This window comes from Salvelinus namaycush, chromosome 2 (assembly GCF_016432855.1).
Source record: "Salvelinus namaycush isolate Seneca chromosome 2, SaNama_1.0, whole genome shotgun sequence".
NCBI classification, from domain to species: domain Eukaryota; kingdom Metazoa; phylum Chordata; class Actinopteri; order Salmoniformes; family Salmonidae; genus Salvelinus; species Salvelinus namaycush.
The window spans coordinates 13,302,386-13,323,094 of NC_052308.1; the positions used below are offsets into that span (position 1 = coordinate 13,302,386).

Here is a 20,709-nt window from a genome sequence, read left to right on the forward strand (position 1 = left end):
GCCATGTGGATGTGCTGCTACAGCTACATGCTCCTTCCTCTAATCACAAATTGCCCTCAGAGTTTATTTCCTTCCACTGATATTCATCTCCTCCTCATGCGCTGGCTGAGGTATCCTTCAGGAATTAAAGAGCACTCACACACGTGTTCCAAAAAATTGTCGGAGGAACCAAGATGGATTACTTGTGCTGTGCTGGCGGATTCTCTCTTTGAAAAATGATATCAGCAGCAGTCTCTCCCAGATAAAAAATAATCCCAGAGAGGAGAACATAGGACGTGGACAGGTAAAGAGGGTTTTGACCTAATCTCAGCAAACATCTTTAAATTCACTTTTGCTCCAGGTCGAGATTTATTTGGGTTAAGTCGATCAACTCTTTTCGCTTGAGCTTGTTTTACAACCCTTACAAGAAAGGGAACAAGGGTTCGGTATGGTACAGTTGGTTGAGATATGGTACAGTTGGTTGAGCTAGTACAAATGATCAGAAATAGCTTGATCATTAAGGGTCAAATCAAATAACTGAAGTATGCGAGTGGACCTCATGTTTATGCATAAACCTTCCACTGACATCAATGAACATGATAAAAATAGTTCATCGATTTTTATACTTATTATAATAGTCTGTAAATATGAAATCATCCGTGATCAATTTGATGTGTGTCTTATTAATTGACTTTTTGGCAAATGAAATCATCAATACACATGAATCCTCTACACACTAGCACTGCACATCTTGATAGATCAAGCTAAGGTCAGCTGTTAAAATTATTTAAGACACATTTAAGCAGTGATAAAAGCCACAACATAATTTAGGGGGAAATCAAGGCTGTACAGGGGACAGTATGTGTGTGTTAGGTTTGTGGGTGTGTGTCTGTGTTTGCATGTGCTCCTGTCAGTTCGTCCATGCATGTGTGTGTGTGCCATTGAACATGTCTGTTTGTGCGTGTGTGTGTACTCCGGCAGAGCTGTAATCCTTGGCCTGTTCTCGTCCTCAGGTGGGAGGGCCATTCCCCTTCATGTGACATTCCCAGCCCTTCCATCATCAGACTGACTCTGAAGAGGGAGGCTAACGCTAAATGAGCATGAGCACCATCAGCTGCCCACGCAACCTATCAAGTGGTGTGTCTCCCTTCAAAGTGAGATACATGTCTTTGGCTGCAGAACCTCTCAATATTTCGTTCGGAACATGGCGTGGTGCAGACACCTCCACAGAGATCCAGATCTCCACTTTATCGAAGCAGATGTTCAATTAGAATCAATCAAGGACACTTAATCATGTCTGAGAAATGACTGAGTGCAGAATCGTTGATACTAAGTCAATGTAAGTAAATGCATCACAAGCTTCCTCAGCGGACGCTAATAAAAATGTGCTGATACTTGTTCCACATTTGGTTTCCTTCCTGACATTGATTCATTCTGGAGTGTGCCTGGCATAGCAGATGGGGTGTGTGAATTGGAGTTCACTCTGGCAGACATCATTTATGCGAGAGCCATCTCCATGTCCTCCTCCTTTGCAGGTAGAGATAGCGATAGGTCATAAGCATGGCTACATCTGAGGGCATCTCACTCCCGTCCTTGTCTCCCTCAATACGACGGAGTCAACACCCTGATGCAGAAAATCCTGCTGTGCCTTACTTCCACCACTCAACCCATTATCCACTCTACAGGGATGTAGGGAGTATATTTGCAAGTAGAGCCCATTGTATGTTAAACACCCCCAGCCAGGCATCAAAGCCTGACAGCCATCAATTACGTGACCAAGAAAGAGTGGGAGGAAACAACAAACTCAGACCAAGTCCTCAGACAGACTAATCACAACGCACTTCTTTAAAGTGAACAAAGCGTTCAATATGACTTTGTTCTATACAGTCAGTAGGTAGAATAATTACATCTGGCCTTTTATTTAAAAGCCCAAGGGCTATATACAGTATAATAAAGGTCAATGTTATAAGAATAGATTTAAAGTGAGGCTAATTTATAAAAGAAGTTGTCATGCAGAGAAGACCTTGAAAGTTAACTTAATTTACTGTATCATTAATCCTTAATTTGATAAACCTGTGTTATTCTTAACTGGCACTAATCTCCTTCCGTACACAACATCAAAACTAATACAGAGTCACAGAACAGATCTCACCATGGCAAAATAAAACCTGTGGTTCAAAGCCAATGTGTTGCAGCATCGGAGCACACCAAAGCATGCTGCAGTATATCTGTACCACCAAAACATCTGAAGTGTCCACTCACATATCAGTCAACAAACTGTTGCCACAAAGTTGGAATTGTCTAGAATTTCATTGTATGCTGTAGCTTCAAGATTTCTCTTTACTGGAACTAAGGAGCCTAAACCATGAAAAACATCCCCAGACCATTATTCCTCCTTACAGTTGGCACTGTGCATCGGGGCAGGTAGCGTTCTCCTGGCCTCCGCCAAACCCAGATTAGCTGAAGCGTGATTCATCACTCCAGAGAACGCATTTCCACTGCTACAGAGTCCAATGGCGGCAAGCTTTACACCACTCCAGCCGACGCTTGGCATTGAGCATGGTGTTCTTAGGCTTATGTGCAGCTGCTCGGCCATGGAAACCCATTTCATGAAGCTTCCGATGAACAGTTATTGTGCTGACGTTGCTTCCAGAGGCAGTTTGGAACTTTGTAGTGGGTTGTAGTGAGCGAGCCTACCAGGCGAGCTAAATGCCTTTTATGCTCGCTTCAAGTCAAGCAACACTGAAGCATGCAGGAGAGCACCAGCTGTCCCGAACAACTGTCCCGAATAATGCTCAACTTGCCAGTTGGAAGTGCTTTCAAAGGCTGGTCATGGCTCACATCAGCAGCATCATACCAGATACCCACTCCAATTCTCATACCGCCCAAACAGATCCACAAGTGACGCAATCTCAATCACACTGCTCTTTCCCACCTGGACAAAAGGAACACCTATGTGAGAATGCTGTTCATTGACCACAGCTCAGCATTCAACACCATAATGCCCACAAAGCTCATCACTAAGCTAAGGACCCTGGGACTAAACACCTCCCTCTGCAACTGGATCCTGGACTTCCCGACAGGCCACCCCCACGTGGAATTGTAGGCAACAACATGTCTGCCACGCTGATCATCAACACTGGGGCCCCTCAGGGGTGCGTGCTCAGTCCCCTCCTGTACTCCCTGTTCACCCACGACTGCGTGGCCAAACACGACTCCAACACCATCATTAAATTTGCTGACGACACAACACTGGTTTGCGGTGTCAGAGGAAGGCCCCAAAAATTGTCAGACTCCAGTCACCCAAGTCATAGACTGTTCCTTCTGCTAGCGCACGGCAAGCGGTACCAAAGCGCCAAGTCTATGACAAAAAAGGCTCCTTAACAGCTTCTACCCCTAAGCCATAAGACTGTTGAACAATTAATCAAATGGCCAACCGGACAATTTACGTTCTCAATCCCCCCCTTTTTGTTTTTACACTGCTGCTACTCGCTGTTTATTATCTATGCATAGTCACTTTACCCCTACCTACATGAACAAATTACCTCGACTAACCTGTCGGTACCGGTACCCCCTGTATATAGCATCGGTATTGTTATTTTATTGTGTTACTTTTTATTATTTTCTTAACTCTTTCTTGAACTACATTGGTGGTTAAAGGCTTGTAAGTACGTATTTCATGGTAATACCTGTTGTATTCGGCGCATGTGACAAATAAAGTTTGATTTGATTTGCAGGACGCACTACACGCTTCAGCGGCCCCATTCTGTGAGCTTGTGTGGCCTACCACTTTGCGGCTGAGCCGTTGTTGCTCCTAGATGTTTCCACTTCACAATAACAACACTTACAGTTGACTGGGGCAGCTCTAGCAGGGCAGAAATTTGACATACTGACATGTTGGAAAGGTTGGCCTCCAATGACAGCGCCATGTTGAAAGTGACTGAGCTGTACTGCAAATGTTTGTCTGGAGATTGCATGGCTGTGTGCACAATTTTATACACCTGTCAGCAACAGGTGGGGCTGAAATAGCCCGAATCCATTAATTTGAAGGGGTGTCCACATACTTTTTGTATACAGTATATCGTGTATTTGTACGAGTGTGCCTGTCGCGTAAGATAACTCCAAACAGGCCTTTGAAAGACTGCCTTTAATTCAGAGAGAAGAGACAAGGGGAAAACAGAATGTCAGCACGTCCAGCGGGCGGGCGGGCAGGCAGGCAGACGGTGGCCACTCATTCAGAGACAGTTGATTGTGTGGGTCTGGTGTGAGGGGCCAAAAATGTTTTTTCTCTCTCTTCCAATCCAGTGGTGACATATTGAAATGGGATGTTTTTATGCAGCGGTCCATTGCCTGACATGGCCCACTTATACACTCATCGGCAAGACCCTTCTCTGCGTTCTCAGCTGCTTTGTTCCAGCTGATGTCATCTAAACCGGGTCCCTGCAGGGTTGTCTGGGAGAGATAAGACTCCCCCCAACACCCACCTCTGCTGGTCTCCTGCAGAAAAAAGGGTTGCTGCTAAGAAGATGGATTACCCAGCTGGTGACACTGGCTCCCCTCCCTCTATAGCCACAGTGGAGCACTAACACAATTAAGCCAATTAATTTTGAACAACAAGGGGTTTACAACCCCCCCCCCCCCCCCCCCCTTGATTATGCATGCTCCTGAGCAAGTGTACCACCACATTCTGCTCACACCTTATTTAGATAAAACAATGTGATTATTAATTATTCTCAAGTGCAGTAATTGTGCAAATGGTAGACAAAGCAAGGCAGTGGTGGTCCACTCGATTACATGGTGAACTAGTTTCACTTTACAATATGTCGTGCATTTTTGAGAGAGAGAGAGAGAGAGAGCGAAAGATTTCTATTGCTGTTCATTTTTCTATTGCTTATTTCACTTTTGTTAATTATCTATTTCAAACATATGTTTCCCATGCCAATAAAGCCCTTAAATCTTAAATTGAAATTGGAGAGAGAGTGAAGTGAGTGTGTAATGTATAAAGTTCTCATAACATAAAAACTGTGCAGTTGTGCTGATGAAAATACAATGTTGTATTGTATAAAATATTTGCCTGTTGTTGCAATAGCGTTCCCAGAACATATGTCTGATCTTTAAAGGTTCCCATAATGCTTTATTGGTTTTTGGGAACAGTCTGATGAGAACATTGTGGGGACATCACAAAAGATAAACTGTTCAGTTGTGCAGATGATTAAACAATTTAATTTAGTGAACATTCACCTTCACTTACAAGAAAATGTATTTTTATTATGTTCTTTAACTTCTTGTCAATAGGGGGAGCTGTTAGCACTTTGTAATAATGACGTTCCCAAATTAAACTGCCTCGTACTCAATTCTTGCTCGTACAATATGCATATTATTATTACTATTGGATAGAAAACACTCTCTAGTTTCTAAAACCGTTTGAATTATATCTGTGAGTGAAACAGAACTGGACTTAGAGCAATTTTCCTATGTGTATGTGAGAATGCCAAATTTTCCAAGCTGCTCTGAGACCTGTGTATAAATCTGCCTGTCTTCTATTGGTTGAGATGCACTGCATACGCCTTCCCCTGGTTGTTAGCGAATAGGGAGACTTGAAATGGAGTCTCTACGTAGATCTCAAAGGTTATAAATCACTTGGCAAAGACGTGTATGTTCTTTTCCCTCTTCGCTCTGACGCACTGAGGACCTTGGCATATTGTACTAGAACCATCGGTTATAGATCTTAGACATTTCCGGCTGTGTTTTTATTCGATATAGGCTTTAAAGACATCATAATCTTGTTATATTAAACCAAATGATATCAGTTTATATCGGTATATTGCGATTTTCGGATATTTATTTGTACTGCGTTTTAGTGAGTCGGACACGTCTTTGCCACATGGCTAATGTTTACTGCTAATTGCTACGTTGAAGAGGACGTTATACAACCTAGCAACGATTCTTTTGGACAAAGGACACCTTTCCCAAGATTCTGATGAGAGTTCATCAAAAAGTAAGAACTATTTATGCTGATAATTCGTTGTTCTGTTGAAAAATGTCAAATGCATAAGCCGCCATTAATTGCAGTGCAGCCTCGCTTTATCGCACGCTGTATTTTGAAGTAACGTTAATTTTAAAAATGTAACCCAGCGATTGCATTAAGAACTAATTTGTCTTTCAATTGCTGTCCAACCTGTATTTTTTAGTCAAGTTTTGGAATAGTTACTGATTAGAATAGGTGCCTCTTCAAAGATTTCTCCTGCCATTTTCTGGGCAGCTTTGCTACTTTTCTCATTGTATAACCACGATTTGTGGCGCTAAATTTGCACATTTTCGAACAAACTCTATATGCATTGTGTAATATGATGTTATAGGACTGTCATCTGAAGAATTCTGAGAAGGTTAGTGAAAAAATTAATATATTTTGGTGGTTTATACGTTATCGCTATTTTTGCCTTGAATCAATGCTGTTGTGATGTTTGCTATTGTGGTAAGCTAATATAACGCTATATTGTGTTTTTGCTGTAAAACACTTAGAAAATCTGAAATATTGTCTGGATTCACAAGATCTGTGTCTTTCATCTGCTGTACGCTGTGTATTTTTAAGAAATGTTTTATGATGAGTAATTAGGTAATACACGATGGTCTCTGTAGTTATTCTAGTCACTTTGGTGAGAGTTGTGATGGTGGCTGCAATGGTAAACTATGATTTATACCTGAAATATGCACATTTTTCTAACAAAACATATGCTATACAATAAATATGTTATCAGACTGTCATCTGATGAAGTTGTTTCTTGGTTAGTGGCTATTTATATCTTTATTTGGTCGAATTTGTGATAGCTACTGATGGAGTAAAAAAATGGTGGAGTAAAAAAGTGGTGTCTTTTGCTAACGTGGTTAGCTAATAGATTTACATATTGTGTCTTCCCTGTAAAACATTTTAAAAATCAGAAATGATGGCTGGATTCACAAGATGTGTATCTTTCATTTGGTGTCTTGGACTTGTGATTTCATGAACATTTTATTATATGATATCCCTGTGGCTTTAGGCTAGGCTATGCTAGTCAGCTTTTTTGATGGGGGGGATCCCGGATCCGGGTTTGTGAGGCGTTAGAGGTTAAAAAGTTCATACAACATTTCTTTAGGTTATGGGAACATTGCGGGGATATGACAAGAGCTAATTTACAAAAACACAAAAACTGTCCAGTTATGCTGACATGCAGATAATGTTTGAATCAGGGTGCACAAAACATTGCTTTGATGGTGCAAGAATGTTGACAGAACAGTCTGAGTTCTTTAAAGAATCCCAGAACATATAATTAGGTTGTGGGAACAGTGTGGGTACTTTATAAGAGATGTGTTCCCAAAGCACAAAATATGCTCAGTTGTGATGATATTCATACAACGTTTAAGTTAGGTTGAACAGGACATTCCCTTAATGTTGTAAGAATGTTTACAGAACACCTGGTCTAAGTTCGTTAAAGGTTCCCAGAACATTTAAGTTTTGAGAGTTGTCTGGGATGTTGCAAGAACATTCTTGTGATATTCACATATTGTACTTAAGAGGTTGTGCATAACATTCCCACAATGTAGCACAATTTCCAGGTCCATTTTCATAGCAGTTTAACATACTATTCCATTGATGTTCACAAAATATACATTTTACCTTGACTGGAGGTCCACTGAACATTTCAAGAACATTTAGAAAATTGTGTATTTAAGTTTACATAATAGTACCACAACATTCTCAGCATGCACATTTCTAGTTCCTTAAAGCATAATGCAGATTGGAATACATCCCCCACTATGTTTCTCTCCATATTTAATGGTAATTCACATTTGAGGATTGTATTGTAGGCCCACTAAAAAAGTGATATAGACAAACATTTAATTTAATTCATAGGACATTTAAACAGCATTTAAATCATACAAACACAACCATATAAAGATATATTTTTTTTGGGGGGGCAAATAAACACGCTCCCTTTAAATGCCTTAGAGTAAAACATAATCTCAGATCTTGTTATGATAAGAAACGGACTCTGTAGCCGATTATATACATTTAACAACGGAAATTATTCTAAATGTACACCAGTCAAGTTTCAGAACACGTCATAGCACCATCTCCACTACTTCTTTGGTTTTAAATGATGGTCTTAATTGTTTGGATAAGAAGAAACACTGTGTGGCCCATTTTATTGACCTGTCTAAAGCCTTCGACACTGTGGATCACTCATTACTTATGTTTATTTTTCATCAATTGGCATGGACCAGGCTGCATGTAGCTAGTTTGAAAATTATTTAAAGCCCGAACACAGTGTGTATTTACTGATGATGTTAAATCATGTTTTCTGGGCATAACAAAGGGTGTCCCACAGGGATCGATTCTTGGTCTGGTTCTTTTCACTATTTACATGAACAATATCGGTTTATCTGTAAAAAAAAGATGACACTTTGGTGTATGCTATTTCCCCCACAGCTGACCAGGCTCTGTCAGTGCTTCAGTCTGACTTTAATTAATGCCCTGCAGAAAGCCTTTGTTGAACTGAAATTAGTACTTAATGCAGGTAAAACCAAGTATGTTATTTTCCAAATCACTTAAAAATGTATCTGATGATTTATGCCTACGTACTTTGGATGGGGCCCTCATTGATTGGTGTCCCTGCCTATAATTATCTGGGCATCTGGATTGATGAAAAAAATATATACTTTAAAAAGCATGTTGATGAGTTAGTTAAGAAATTAAGAATTAAAATAGTATTCTTCTATAGGAACAGATCCTGTCTTTCGTTAAATAGTAGAAATCAAATAATTCAGTCAACATTCATTCCGGTTATCGACTGCCACTGTATTGAAGCCATTGGACACAGTTTATCAAAAAGCTTTGCACTTTATTACAGCCGATAGGTTCAGTACACACCATTGCACATTGTATTAGAATGTGGGCTGGCCCTCCGTGAAGTCTCGTAGATTGATGCATTGTTTTTCATGTATTATGTAACTGATGTGTATATAGATATGTAAAGTGTAACTGATGTGTATATAGATATGTATTATGTAATTGTTGTTTATTGGTGTGTTCATGCAGGGCCTATCTGCGAAAGAGACTGATCTCAGCATGACTTCATGCTTCAATAAAGCTAAAAAAAGAAAAAAAAAAATATGAACAATCTGCACGTGGGGTTGGAACCTGCCATCTTCAGCCAGATCACCTCTTAGTGAATAGGGGGCGCTGTTTTCACTTTGGGAAAAAATCGTGCCCAAATTAAACGGCCTCGTACTCTGTTCTAGATCATACGATATGCATATTATTATTACTATTGGATAGAAAACACTCTGAAGTTTCTAAAACTGTTTGAATTATATCTGTGAGTAAAACAGAACTCATTTGGCAGCAAACTTCCAAACAGGAAGTGAAAATTCTGAAAATGGGGCTCTGTGTAAGGCCTTGCCTATTCAATTGCATTTTATTTATGGATCTGTATGCACTTCATACGCCTTCCACTAGATGTCAACAGGCAGTAGAATGTTGAATGGGGTGTCTAGCTTGATGTGAGACCGAATGAGAGCTTTTGGAGTGACAGGTCCGCCCTATTGGCAGTATTTAGCCGCGCACCAGGGAACCCCACATTGTCTTCTGAAATGCGTTAGGTATACACGACGAAATGCTCCGTTTTGGAATTCATTGGATACATATGAGAAAAACATCATAAAGATGGATTTTCAACTGAGTGTGACCAGTTTATTCGACGTTTATTGTGACTTTTGGAATTTTTCGTTCCATGCGCCAAGAGTTGATGGACATGTGCCCTCCGCAATGCTAGCCAAAGTTGCTAATTCGACAGAAGAAATGAACATTCTAAAACAAAACAACGATTTATTGTGGAAATAGGACTCCTTGCACTACATTCTGATGGAAGATCATCAAAGGTAAGAGAATATTTATGATGTTATTTCGTATTTTTTGGGAATATGTTGGCTCCAACATGGCGGAGAATTGCTGGGCGCTGTCTCAGAATATTGCACGCTGTACCTTGTACTAAAGTAATTTTTTTAAATCTAACATAGCGGTTGCATTAAGAACCAGTGTATCTTTCATTTGCTGTACAACATGTATTTTTTAGTAAAGTTTATGATGAGTTTTTTGATTAGATTACGTGACTGTCCAAAATTTCTCCGGACAATTTGGTGCATTATGGCGCCGTATTCACAATGTAAAACCAGGATTTGTAGCTATAAATATGCACATTTTCGAACAAAACATAAATGTATTGTATAACATGATGTTATAAGACTGTCATCTGATGAAGTTGTTCAACGGTTAGTGATTAATTTTATCTCTATTTGTGGGTTTTGTGAAAGCTATGTTGGCAGTGAAAACATGGCGTTGTGTGTTTAGCTATTGTGGTGAGCTAACATAAATATATATTGTGTTTTCGCTGTAAAACATTTTAAAAATCGAACATGTTGGCTGGATTCACAAGATGTTTATCTTTCATTTGCTGTATTGGACTTGTTAATGTGTGGAAGTTAAATATTTCCCAAAAATATTTTTGAATTTCGCGCGCTGCGAAGGCAGCGGAATGTTGTGGGTGTTCCGCTAGCGGAACCCCGGGGTGAGAAAGGTTAACGCTCTGCACCACAAGGGGACAGCTGTGGTATTGCAGTTTTTCAGTCTATATACATAGGGTAATATGGTCAATCAGGACACAGAACACAGCTTCTGAGTTATTAAAATGCTATGTATCATCATTTTTCAGAATGTGGATTGCATGCATTTGTATGTGTTTCGATTGAAATTGAGAAAAGGTCAAATTGTTTCATATTTAGTTTGAAGGTTCTGAGTCTATTTCAGAATCATGCAAATACACAAGAATACAACTTATTTAAATTAAGCTTTATAAATATCGACCCAACTTAAATAACATTTTCAATATTTTCATTTTTTTAAATAACACTTTCAATATGTGATGAAAAAAAATCATAAAATGCAGTGTTACAAGTATAATAATAATTTGGTGGTGGCTTATATTTGTCCTATTTCACACATGTACAAGTGTGTATTATACACATGTGGACTCAAACTGGTGACATTTCGGTTACTGGCCCAATGCTCTAAACCCTAGTCTACCTACCAGATCCTGGTTGGAGGATTTCGGATTTCCTGCTTATTGCCTCCTGATTCTGGGAATCTTCCGAATTCTGCAACCCTAGTCCTAATTAACCATTTATATCCCTATCTATATAGATTGGAAACAAATACGTAATACCACAGCTGTCCCCTGGTGGCACAGAGGCTTACTGAGCTGGCTGAAGATTGCAGATTGTCAACATATAAAGTGTGAAAAATATGGATGTTTGTATGATTAAATCAAATCAAGTTCAAATCAAATCAAGTTTATTTTATATAGCCCTTCGTACATCAGCTAATATCTCGAAGTGCTGTACAGAAACCCAGCCTAAAACCCCAAACAGCAAGCAATGCAGGTGTAGAAGCACTCAAATGTCCTCTGAATGAAATTAAATGCAATGTTTGTCTATATCATGTTGTAGCGGGTCTACAATATAATCCTCAAATGAGAATTGTTAATAAATCTGGAGAAGAACATAAAAGGCATGTATTCTGATATGCTTTAAATAACTAGAAATGTGCATGCTGAGAATATTGTAGTAACATTAGGTCAAACTTAAATATAAAACATGAACCCCCCCCCCCCCCCCCCCGAGAATCTGACTGCCGATAGGTACAGTACTTATCACAGAAGGAGGCTGTTCCTTCTCTTGCTAGAACAAAGGGTGTACGTACCTGTAGAACGCAATGCTCGGCAACTTGACTGAGTCAATCAGAGAGCACGAACCTCCAAGTGGGGGAACCGACAGAAGTGACAAGAAAAAGGAAGAAAGAAGGCACTTTTCCCAGTCTAATCCCCCCTTTGCATCACAATTGTTCTAACTAAAACAATAAAGCTGCATAATAAATATTTTCTCTAGAGCAATTCTTTACATATTTTATATCTTTCTAATGAGTTGTGCTTGAAGGATTTTTTTGTTAGGTTTGATAATGTGCACTAGCTTATTAGTAAGCTAGCAAGCTAACGTTAGCTTGCTAACTGAGCAAGGCAGTCACACACACACTTCATATGAAACGAATAGGGTGGTAAGTGCAGCACAATGCACACAACACAAATGCATTACCAAGCTAGCCATCTGGCCACTGTGGCTAGTAACATTATATTTCAATCACAATGGATTTGTTTCCATGAAACAGCTGCCTGTAGCTGGCTTCCGAGAGTCAATGCAATGTATTTACATTACCTAGCTAGCACAACAGCTAGCTACCTAGCGAATGATGCTAACCATTTAGCTAATGTTAGCCAGCTTGCAAAAAAAGTATGTATGGGCTGTATGTGATTATGGAGAGTGAATTAAATGTTTTCCTTTTCATCTTGCTAGCTAGTTATCTAGCTGTGGTCATCTGGCTAGTAGTACCATTAGCGCAGCTAGTTAGCTAACATTGACTAGGCCATAAAGAAACACACATGCACATGCATTACCAAACAACGTTACTGCCACTTTCTTGTTTGCAGTATTTTAACAAGGCTGAGTAGCTGATGACATCAAAGTCTTTGCTGTGGGATCACAAAAGAGATTGACTGGCGACACTCTGTTCAGAGGTGCTAAGTACTGTTGGCAGGCAAATGTTTGACAATCCTACTGGTGTGTCTGACCTTTAACATTTTCTAAATGTTCTTGAACTATTCTGAGGACCTCCAAGACACGGTATAATTTATATTGTGTGAACATCAATGGAATATGATGTTAAACTTAAAATAAATATGCTGTGAACGCAATAAAACACAATTTTTGGGAAATTGTGGAACATTGTGCAAAATTGTGGGAATGTTCGGTGCAACCTCTTAAGTACAATATGTGTATATCACAAGAATATTCTTGCAACATTCCAGACAACTTTCATAACTTAATGAGTTATGAAAGTCCAAGATGGCGTAGCTCAAAATCCAAGATGGCGTAGCAGTGTAGGCGTGTTTCGTTTCGTCCTCTCGTGTACTTTTGTATTTTTCGTATTTTTTGTATATATTTTTTTTTAAATTCTATCTCTTTTCGATTTTTAATTCGATTATACCTTCCGGTAACCTACCTCACCCAATGTGATACGGAATCGCTATTATTTTTTAACTTTGGAACACATTCAAGAACCCCCAGTAGCTAACCAGCTAATCAGCTACAAGCTATTTAGTCATTTTTAGCCACTGCTAGCAGCTTTTACCTTCTGCACAGACACCAGCCCTGTTATTAGCCTGGATATTACTCACCAATTTACCAGCATCGGACTGTCTCTCCACAACAACGCCGGATTCCTGCCGTAATCCCTGAGCCACTACTTCTGATCCTCACAGCTAGCTTGCAGCTAGCACCACTGCCACGAAGCTAGCACCAGTTAGCAAACAAAATTCTACAATACCTCTTTCGCCATCTGGCTTGGATTCTCTGTCGACACGGCGCCCCGCTGCACCACCACGTCTGGTCTGCCGACAAATACACCATCCGCTGTGCCCTCAACCGGCCTCCGTCTGAGCAGACCCCCTCCGTCTGAGCAGTCCACCCCCGGGCTACTAACTTTAAACGCCGCGTGCTAGCGTAGTGGCGTCTTCCCTGCTCCATCTACGGCTGCCCCCTGGACAATATGATCACTTGGCTACATAGCTGATGCCTGCTGGACTGTCCATTAATTCACGGTACTCCATTCTGTTTATTTGTGTTTTATCTGTCGGCTCTGTGTTTTAACTCAGGCTCTGTGTGTAGTTAATCCGACCCGCTTTGCCTAGTCATCGCCATTTTACCTGCTGTTGCTGTGTTAGCTGACTAGCTGCTGTTACCTCACCTGTTGTTTTAGCTAGCTCTCCCAATCAAGACCTGCAATTACTTTATGCCTTACTGTATGTCTCTCTCAAATATCAATATGCCTTGTATACTGTTGTTCAGGCTAGTTATCATTGTTTTGGTTTGCAATGGAGCCCGTAGTTCCACTCCCCGTACCTCTGATACCTCCTTTGTCCCACCTCCCACACATGCGGTGACTTCACCCATTGTGACCAGCATGTCCAGAGATACAACCTCTCTTATCATCACCCAGTGCCTGGGCTTGCCTCCGCTGTACCCGTGCCCCACCATACCCGTCTGCACATTATGCCCAGAATCTATTCTACCACGCCCATAAATCTGCTCCTTTTATTCCTTGTCCCCAACGCTCTAGGCGACCAGTTTTGGTAGCCTTTAGCCGCACCCTCATCCTACTACTGCTCTGTTCCTCGGGTGATGTGGAGGTAAACCCAGGCACTGCATGTCCCCAGGCACCCTCATTTGTTGACTTCTGTGATCGAAAAAGCCTTGGTCTCATGCATGTCAACATCAGAAGCCTCCTCCCTAAGTTTGTCTTACTCACCGCTTTAGCACACTCTGCCAACCCTGATGTCCTTGCCGTGTCTGAATCCTGGCTTAGGAAGGCCACCAAAAATTCTGAGATTTCCATACCCAACTATAACACTTTCTGTCAAGATAGAACCGCCAAAGGGGGAGGAGTTGCAATCTACTGCAGAGATAGCCTGCAAAGTTCTGTCATACTTTCCAGGTCTATGCCCAAACAGTTCGAACTTCTAATTTTAAAAATTAATCTCTCCAGAAATAAGTCTCTCACTGTTGCCGCCTGCTACCGACCCCCCTCAGCTCCCAGCTGTGCCCTGGACACCATCTGTGAATTGATCGCCCCCCATCTAGCTTCAGAGTTTGTTCTGTTAGGTGACCTAAACTGGGATATGCTTAACACCCCGGCAGTCCTACAATCTAAGCTAGATGCCCTCAATCTCACACAAATCATCAAGGAACCCACCAGGTACAACCCTAAATCCGTAAACATGGGCACCCTAATAGACATTATCCTGACCAACTTGCCCTCCAAATACACCTCTGCTGTCTTCAATCAAGATCTCAGCGATCACTGCCTCATTGCCTGTATCCGCTACGGGTCCGCGGTCAAACGACCACCCCTCATCACTGTCAAACGCTCCCTAAAACACTTCTGCGAGCAGGCCTTTCTAATCGACCTGGCCCGGGTACCCTGGAAGGATATTGACCTCATCCCGTCAGTTGAGGATGCCTGGTCATTCTTTAAAAGTTACTTCCTCACCATATTAGACAAGCATGCTCCGTTCAAAAAATGCAGAACTAAGAACAGATATAGCCCTTGGTTCACTCCAGACCTGACTGCCCTCGACCAGCACAAAAACATCCTGTGGCGAACTGCAATAGCATCGAAGAGTCCCCGCGATATGCAACTGTTCAGGGAAGTCAGGAACCAATACACGCAGTCAGTCAGGAAAGCAAAGGCCAGCTTTTTCAAGCAGAAATTTGCATCCTGTAGCTCTAACTCCAAAAAGTTCTGGGATACTGTAAAGTCCATGGAGAACAAGAGCACCTCCTCCCAGCTGCCCACTGCACTGAGGCTAGGTAACACGGTCACCACCGATAAATCCGTGATAATCGAAAACTTCAACAAGCATTTCTCAACGGCTGGCCATGCCTTCCTCCTGGCGACTCCAACCTTGGCCAACAGCTCCGCCCCCCCCGCTGCTACTCGCCCAAGCCTCCCCAGCTTCTCCTTTACCCAAACCCGGGATAGCAGATGTTCTGAAAGAGCTGCAAAACCTGGAACCATACAAATCAGCTGGGCTTGACAATCTGGACCCCCTATTTCTGAAACTGTCCGCCGCCATTGTCGCACCCCCTATTACCAGCCTGTTCAACCTTTCCTTCGTATCATCTGAGATCCCCAAGGATTGGAAAGCTGCCGCGGTCATCCCCGTCTTCAAAGGGGGAGACACCCTGGACCCAAACTGTTACAGACCTATATCCATCCTGCCCTGCCTATCTAAGGTCTTCGAAAGCCAAGTCAACAAACAGATCACTGACCATCTTGAATCCCACCGTACCTTCTCCGCTGTGCAATCCGGTTTCCGAGCCGGTCACGGGTGCACCTCAGCCACGCTCAAGGTACTAAACGATATCATAACCGCCATCGATAAAAGACAGTACTGTGCAGCCGTCTTCATCGACCTGGCCAAGGCTTTCGACTCTGTCAATCACCATATTCTTATCGGCAGACTCAGTAGCCTCGGTTTTTCTAATGACTGCCTTGCCTGGTTCACCAACTACTTTGCAGACAGAGTTCAGTGTGTCAAATCGGAGGGCATGTTGTCCGGTCCTCTGGCAGTCTCTATGGGGGTACCACAGGGTTCAATTCTCGGGCCGACTCTTTTCTCTGTATATATCAATGATGTTGCTCTTGCTGCGGGCGATTCCCTGATCCACCTCTACGCAGACGACACCATTCTGTATACTTCTGGCCCTTCCTTGGACACTGTGCTATCTAACCTCCAAACGAGCTTCAATGCCATACAACACTCCTTCCGTGGCCTCCAACTGCTCTTAAACGCTAGTAAAACCAAATGCATGCTTTTCAACCGTTCGCTGCCTGCACCCGCACGCCCGACTAGCATCACCACCCTGGACGGTTCCGACCTAGAATATGTGGACATCTATAAGTACCTAGGTGTCTGGCTAGACTGCAAACTCTCCTTCCAGACTCATATCAAACATCTCCAATCCAAAATCAAATCTAGAGTCGGCTTTCTATTTCGCAACAAAGCCTCCTTCACTCACGCCGCCAAACTTACCCTAGTAAAACTGACTATCCTACCGATCCTCGACTTCGGCGATGTCATCTACAAAATAGCTTCCAATACTCTACTCAGCAAACTGGATGCAGTTTATCACAGTGCCATCCGTTTTGTTACTAAAGCACCTTATACGACCCACCACTGCGACCTGTATGCCCTAGTCGGCTGGCCCTCGCTACATGTTCGTCGTCAGACCCACTGGCTCCAGGTCATCTACAAGGCTATGCTAGGTAAAGTGCCGCCTTATCTCAGCTCACTGGTCACGATGGCTACACCCACCTGTAGCACGCGCTCCAGCAGGTGTATCTCACTGATCATCCCTAAAGCTAAAACCTCATTTGGCCGCCTTTCCTTCCAGTTCTCTGCTGCCTGCGACTGGAACGAATTGCAAAAATCTCTGAAGTTGGAGACTTTTATGTTCCTCAACAACTTTAAACATCTGCTATCTGAGCAGCTAACCGATCGCTGCAGCTGTACATAGTCCATCGGTATATAGCCCACCCAATTTACCTACCTCACCCCCATACTGCTTTTATTTATTTACTTTTCTGCTCTTTTGCACACCAGTATCTCTACTTGCACATGATCATCTGATGATTTATCACTCCAGTGTTAATCTGCTAAATTGTAATTATTCGATTTATTGCCTACCTCCTCATGCCTTTTGCACACATTGTATATAGATTCTCTTTTTTCTACCATGTTATTGACTTGTTTATTGTTTACTCCATGTGTAACTCTGTGTTGTTGTCTGTTCACACTGCTATGCTTTATCTTGGCCAGGTCGCAGTTGCAAATGAGAACTTGTTCTCAACTAGCCTACCTGGTTAAATAAAGGTGAAATAAAAAAAAATTAAAAATAAATGTTCTGGGAACCTTTAAAGAACTTAGACTAGGTGTTTGTCAACATTCTAAGGGAATGTCCTGTGCAACCAAACTTAATCATTGTATGAATGTCATCACAACTGAGCATATTTTGTGCTTGTAATCTCTTGTAATGTAACCACACTGTTCCCACAACCTAATTAAATGTTCTGGGAACCTTTAAAGAACTCAGAAAGGCTGTGCTGTCAACATTCTTGCAACATCAAAGGAACATTTTGTGCACCCTGATACAAACATTGTCTAAATGTCAGCACAACTGGAACAATTTTGTGTTTTGGGAACCTTTCTCTTGTCTTATCCCCACAATGTTCACACAACCTAAAGAAATGTTTTATGAACATTTAAAGAGCATAAATGTGTTCTGGGAACGTTCTTGTAACATCAGATATGTTTTTTGCACCCCAAAATAATCCTTGTATAATCATCTGCACAACTGAACAGTTCATCTTTTGTTCCCACCAGGCCTTTTGGGAACCTTTAAAAATACAAAATGTGTTCTGAGAACATTCTTGCAACATAAGGTGAATGTTTTATAAAAACATTGTCTCTGTTCATACTGTAGGCACCACTGGATATGTTTTGTGTTATGAGAACATTTGCCACAACCTAACAAATGTTCTGGGAACTTTCACAGAACCAATAATTTTAGTTTGCTGGGAACATTTGACTGAATGTGAAGAGAACATTCCAAAGATATTTTAGACATTTTTTTCAAACCCTAATTAGAATTTAATGGGAATCTTAGCTAATGTTCTGGGAATGTTCCCAGTTTGCTGGGTCAACATATTCTATGCCTCACACATACTGTATTTTCCGTACCGTGAAAAGTAACATGGGAGGGTTCCACCTATTGACAATGCATCCTGACAAGATTTTATCCTGCACAATACAACCTGGGACAGACGCGAGCAAACTTGTGACCTGCACATTTTTCTTTTTAATTACCTCTGTGTCAAAAGCACACCAGGTGGTCTGCGCTGAATACCATTTACAAAGTAAAAGCATGACAATTTACTTTTCAAGTTCAAAAAGGCCCAGGACTCCACTAGAATACAGATCTAGAGATATTGTAATATCATTTCCTCTATGAATAGCACATTATTTTGATAGTTTGTGTTTATGACATTAAGGGCACTGGTCCAGGTTTAATAATCCACGTTTGCCTTTGTTTCCAGCAAGTCCCTATCAGAACATTAAAATACCATACAGTATGTGAGTTCAGGTAGGCGTCAGCGCTACAGCAAACAAACAGTATATCTCAACTATCTATCTACTTGTAACAAGCTCATAGTTACACAAAGAAGGGAAACAAACAAGGACCGACAAACCAGCAGGGAAGAACAGGGGAACATCCATCCATTCAAGCCTAATAGAGCCACTGCTATTGAATTAATCATCACATGGAAACATATACCAGTGTCACAGCGGTGCAATATCCCAAATCAATCAACAAAACTCTCCGTTCCAAACATATCCATACGCTACAAGCAGGACATTAAATCAAAATGATCAGTCACTGTAGCTCTGTGGATATCTGTGTTAGAAACCATGGAAAAGGAAAAGCATAGTCTATCGCTATCTCCCAGTTCAACCAGGATTCAAACTGTCAGTTCAAGAGGGGATGACAAAACAGTAGAATAGAAAAATACATATTTTATTAATAAAACTTGATGCGTTTCAGCATTCCAGCCTTGATCCGCTTGGGAGACAGCATCATGTACGTAGGTATACAGTGTTGCTGAAGGGCACCAGCAGGGTAACCACTATGCAAATGCAGGATACTTTGTTTGACAAGCAACAACACCTCCTTGTGTATATGTAAACCATGGCGAGTCGTACCAGACACTGTGCACACAGTCCTGCTGTCAGAGTCGTGCCACCAAAGTGGTGCAGCAGCTGTGTCACCGAATGGGTGACTCCTGTCTGGATCAAGACTGTCTGACTGACCCCTGACGCCACCCAGCCACACCCCTCACCCCCACACACACACAGCTCTCCTGTCACTGTTAGCAGGAGGCTGGCTTAACACATTTGCCCAGAAAAGCGTGGATATATGTCAGCAGACAGTGGCTGGTATGGTCGCCCACACCCTCCCACAGAGGGTGAAAAGTGCTTGATTAGCACCCCGACTCTGCACAGCGAGTGGCATGTCGGGCGACTCCAAGTACTGGCCAAACCAATTTTACTTTCAGTCCTCACACTGGTTTGTTTGTGCAGATATCTAAAGTGTGATTAAACCAGGAGTTATGTGTCTGGGAGATGACTGGAATGAGTGGGAACCTTTACTGAATATAGGCCTACAGGAATCTACATCAGATGCAGGTACTGTAGGTAAACAGACAGATATGAAACTTCATATATTTCTCCAGATGCACTTTCAACCCAAAGCTGGAGATAAATGTTAACAGTCAAAGAGAGATTCTGTAACAGTGAGGAATAGAATCAATATGACCAGAGAAAGAATATCAAGTTACAAAGCCTGACATGGTAAACATACAATAATCATAGCCAGGGGTGTCTGGCATTAGCTCTTTATCAATACTACAACAACCGTTCCTCCATGGTACCATACCTGAACAAATCCTACAACAACCGTTCCTCCAGGGTACCATACCTGAACAAATCCTACAACAACCGTTCCTCCAGGGTACCATACCTGAACAAATCCTACAACAACCGTTCCTCCAGGGTACCATACCTGAACAAATCCTACAACAACCATTCCTCCAGGGTACCATACCTGAACAAATCCTACAACAACCGTTCCTCCAGGGTACCATACCTGAACAAATCCTACAACAACCGTTCCTCCAGGGTACCATACCTGAACAAATCCTACAACACCCCCAGTGCTTAGGAAAATCAACCCCTCCACAGAGAGAGCGATCAGACAAGTAAGAGAGAGATTGTTACATTACCTGTGGCTCTCTCGAAGAGCCTCGCTGCCCTTCCTCCAGGAGATCACGCCCCAGGGGGACATCTTGGGCCGGCACTCGATCAGCACGTCTCCTCCCTCCTTCACCATGGTGGGGCTCCTCAGCTGGTTCTGGGAGAAATCTGGGGCAACAGCTGAAACAAGACATTCATGTTAAAAACCCTTCGC

At 41.9% G+C, this 20,709-nt stretch overlaps 1 protein-coding gene across 1 annotated transcript in view; it reads right to left on the reverse strand.

Moving 5' to 3' along the window:
• The window catches only part of LOC120020433 (contactin-4-like), a 162,233-nt gene that overhangs the window by 35,647 nt on the left and 105,877 nt on the right, over positions 1-20,709 (reverse strand). The window contains exon 10 of the mRNA XM_038964098.1: positions 20,525-20,675. Within this exon, the coding sequence (XP_038820026.1) occupies positions 20,525-20,675 (151 nt within the window). The remainder of the gene's footprint in view (positions 1-20,524; positions 20,676-20,709) is intronic.